At 44.7% G+C, this 3,740-nt stretch overlaps 1 protein-coding gene across 1 annotated transcript; it reads left to right on the forward strand.

Annotated features, from left to right (window-relative positions):
- Positions 1-280: 280 nt before the first annotated feature.
- T265_01736 (hypothetical protein) lies at positions 281-2,759 on the forward strand (the record flags this gene model as incomplete). Its single annotated transcript, XM_009165826.1, has 3 exons — positions 281-350; positions 385-520; positions 2,414-2,759. 3 exons carry the CDS (start codon positions 281-283, stop codon positions 2,757-2,759), a joined length of 552 nt encoding a protein of 183 aa, XP_009164090.1.
- Positions 2,760-3,740: the final 981 nt, after the last annotated feature.

Raw genomic sequence — 3,740 nt, forward strand, 5'->3', positions numbered from 1 at the left:
TATAACTAGACAAACCTTACGGTTGTACGGCAGTGAAGCATCATTGGCAACACTGATGTTGCTGTCTTTGATGATGATGATGAATCCCTAAATAATCTAATGAAGTTTTACAGAATTGCTATTCCAAATACCTATTGGTTCCCTCAGTGTTTTCGGTGGTTTCTATCTTTTTGGGCTATGTACCGTACGGTTGTATTTCATTTGTTTATTTTATCTCGCTCCAGTTTTCAACAGTTTGTCTCCAGATGAACCAAATATTTTAACACTTTTCGTGAATGCTATGTCTGATATCAAGATGAGCAAGACTTCAGATCGCTACATATTCACCCGAGACTACTTGACCGTCAAAGGTAAGTCAGTCGCAGTTCATCTTCATATGTTCAGTCTGGGATATGAATATGCCAACGGCTCCAGTGGAAGTTCACCCTGTCCAGGTTAAATTACAAAATCAGCTGAGCATATTATATGAATCGGAACTGCTTTGTGATGATTTCAAATTGTCCATATCGTCGGATGATAGGTGAGTTTGTTTGTCAAAATATCTTCACGGCTTTTATCTACTATTAATATGTGCTCTTTTTCGCCCGGGAACTTTTTGCAGATTATACATATGGCTCTAGAATATGAAACGGATCTGCCGGTCAATAGTATTGATCTACTGAATGCCTGTGCGGAGTAGACCTTGGTGCTGCATGCAAGTAGCTACTGCCGATGTAAGCCCGAGAGAATAGGATCGGTGTACAACAGAGGCTTGTTGGGTTTCATCAGTCGGCCCAAGCATAACAGCATGGCAGTGAGCACCAGCGGTAGTTCTTTTCCACCAAGGCGCTGGTCCCATGTATCAGTTATTCCAGGTGACTAAATGCCATACTAATCCCAAACCAAATGCCGACTTGGAAAGTCTTGTTCATGTTTGAGTCCTACACCACTGTTGTTGAAGTAGAGCAAAATGGCGAGATGGCTCAGTGGTTAGGGCATGAATTTACAGACCGAAAGGTCTGTTGTTCGACCTCTGCATCTCGACTTCCTCTTTCTAGGCTTGGCCCGTCTGTCATTATCCCAACTCTCGCGCCTCCTGTTGGTGTGACATCTAGGCACCGAAAGGGTGCTACAACTGGACGATTTTTTTCCACGTACCATTTATCGATAGTTTTACTCTTCCCCTTTTTAAATTAGTGTCAGTTTTCCCCTGGAGGTTTCATTTCCGTAGTCATGACAGTGTCGAACAGGAAGCTCACCAGAATCCTGTACGGTTGTCGGTGATTCATCAAACCAAATTCCTTCATTGAGTCAGTCTTCTATGGGACCTAGATTTCTGCCGTCCAGCTATGTAACGTCTTTGGAAAGGTAAAATAAACAATGAGTATGTCACGCGACGAACTCAAGCTACAATCATAGCGGATAGTATTACTTTCATAGTTTCATGGGGGATTTTGCCTGACATGTCCCTCCGTCTGACGATGAACGCAACTTAGCAAACTCATATTTATTTCACTCATATATCCATCACCCTACTGAGTCGCTTGGTTTTGGCAGACTGTCAGCTCAATAACTATTCATTATGCCGTAAGGTGTGCCGACTTTAGCCTGCATTGGAGAAACTGATACAAGCTAGCTGCGTTCCTGGAGTAATTTGACAGCCACACGTTCTTCCACAGACATTCAGGAGCGAGGTAGGGGGTGACAAGAGTGGTACACATGTTGAGACGAGTCTAATGATAAGCTGTCAACACCTAGGAGTATTAAGTGACACACTGTACTCATGTGTTTTGGGGTTGTTGGGTAACTAATAAAATAATAATCGCACAGCTGTAACACCCTTCCGGTGTCCAGCTTCCATGCCACTCGCATGAAGCATTAGGACTAAGATATGCCAGGGGCGAGATGGCCCAACTGGTTAGAGCGCGAATTTACTGGCCGGCAGGTCCGTGGTTCGAACCCGATCTCTGCCTCTCGACTTCTGTCTATGCTTGGGCAACCTGGCAGCATCCCAGCCCTCGTGCAACCTTCGGGTGGCATGGCAGTTAAACACCGAAAGGATGCCACAGCTGAACGATTTCTCATGCCAGTTTTCCCAAGCGTAGATAGGACCATTTGAGATATCGGGGTTAGACTCGAACCGTGGATCTTTTGGTCAGTAAATTCGCGCCCTAACCATTGAGCTGTCTCGGTTTCTAGGTCAACCCATCGCATTGTGTTGTCATCCACATTCTGCCAAGCACTCGTGTATGGATTGCTTAGAGCTGCTCATGGGTTGCAGCTTTCATTTTTTGTTTCTCCTGTTGGACTCACGAACCTTTCAAGCCAGTTTACATTGTGAATTCGCTTATTGTCCAGCAGTATACTACACACTCTAACGCTGTCTTTCATCTCCCCTTTCCGTCAGGTTCATTGTATCCGGTTCTTACAACAGGTTGGTCAAAGTATTCGATCGTCAGTCACTTGAACATCGAGAATACAGCCTAGTTATGCAGAAAGAGGATCCAAACCCCTTTGTAGATCCCTTCCGTTCCCAAGTAGATCCAAGTCCTTATACAATCTCCATGAGTGATTCCGCCGAATCACCTTGGCCGCGTCGCATTGTGGAGGACAAAACTGAGGCAGCTGGAAATTTATTGGGATCAGACTTCTCTCCAGAGTTCGCGCGATTCGGCCTGGACGGTGGATGCAAATGGCTCCAAGTTAGTTGGCGACCTGGGTCCTATGTAGTCGCAGTTAGTCACAATGATGGGATACACTTATTAGAGGCTTTATGCTAGCACGTCTTTCCTGCTCAAGCAACTTCTTGTCAAGAGTGGGCTTTGGCCTTCGCGCTCATTCCTAGGGATCATGTTCTGGTTGTCTTTTTCTTTCTTTCTTTCTTGACTTATCGTCTTTTTTATGGTGGACCCGAACACCGACTTCCATTAATTTGTATTTGCGGTTGAACCACTGATGATGGTCCCACCCCGGCCCTACTGAGTGCCAAATAAAACTGATTTCACTATCCTTGTCGTTCTGTTCTACTGTTCACCATCATCTTTCCCCACACCACGCTCGTTCGTCGTACTTCTTCAGGATTTGACCTTCGTTTGCTTGTTCCCTTGCAACATCTGTGTTGACGACCTTCTCGATACGGTTACCATTCCTCCTCCTCCTGCTCTAATTAAGTCGGACCAACTCTGCGATTCTAAAATTGATTTTTCTACCCGTTCGAAAAAACATGCAGCTGTATTCTCGTTAGATTCTCCTTTTGTATAACTGGAATATGTCGCATTTTATTTTTTCATTGAAATATATCTAAAACGTTCAACGTTATTTCGCCGCGATTGAATGTTTCTCTCACTAGAGCATGTGATCGGCCATTTATGTTTGATGTTACAGTGAAGGGAACCTAGTATGCCCTTGTTCCAGGAATTCAGATGGTTTCTCAGTGCAGTAGGCTGTTCATTACAGCTTCGATAACGTAAGACAAATTCAAGGATGCTTGCAATAGAGGAAGAATGCTCTATAAAGCAGCGAGGCTATTTTCGCGCCAATGCACATTTTTTCAACGATTAATTGCTTCAGCTACCCGATGGCTGCCAGCAAGCCATCATTGATCACCTGAAGAACTATTTGTCCCTTCCACAATGCAAGCCTTCCTTTCCCAGAGACCTGGAAGAATCTATAACACAAAATATCAGCGCCTCTGAACCCGAAGTCAGTCAGGTGACCACTGTTTTGTTCATGAGTCATTTCCGCGGCCTGCTTCGCGGATT

This window comes from Opisthorchis viverrini (genome assembly GCF_000715545.1).
Source record: "Opisthorchis viverrini unplaced genomic scaffold opera_v5_19, whole genome shotgun sequence".
Taxonomy (NCBI): Eukaryota; Metazoa; Platyhelminthes; class Trematoda; order Opisthorchiida; family Opisthorchiidae; genus Opisthorchis; species Opisthorchis viverrini.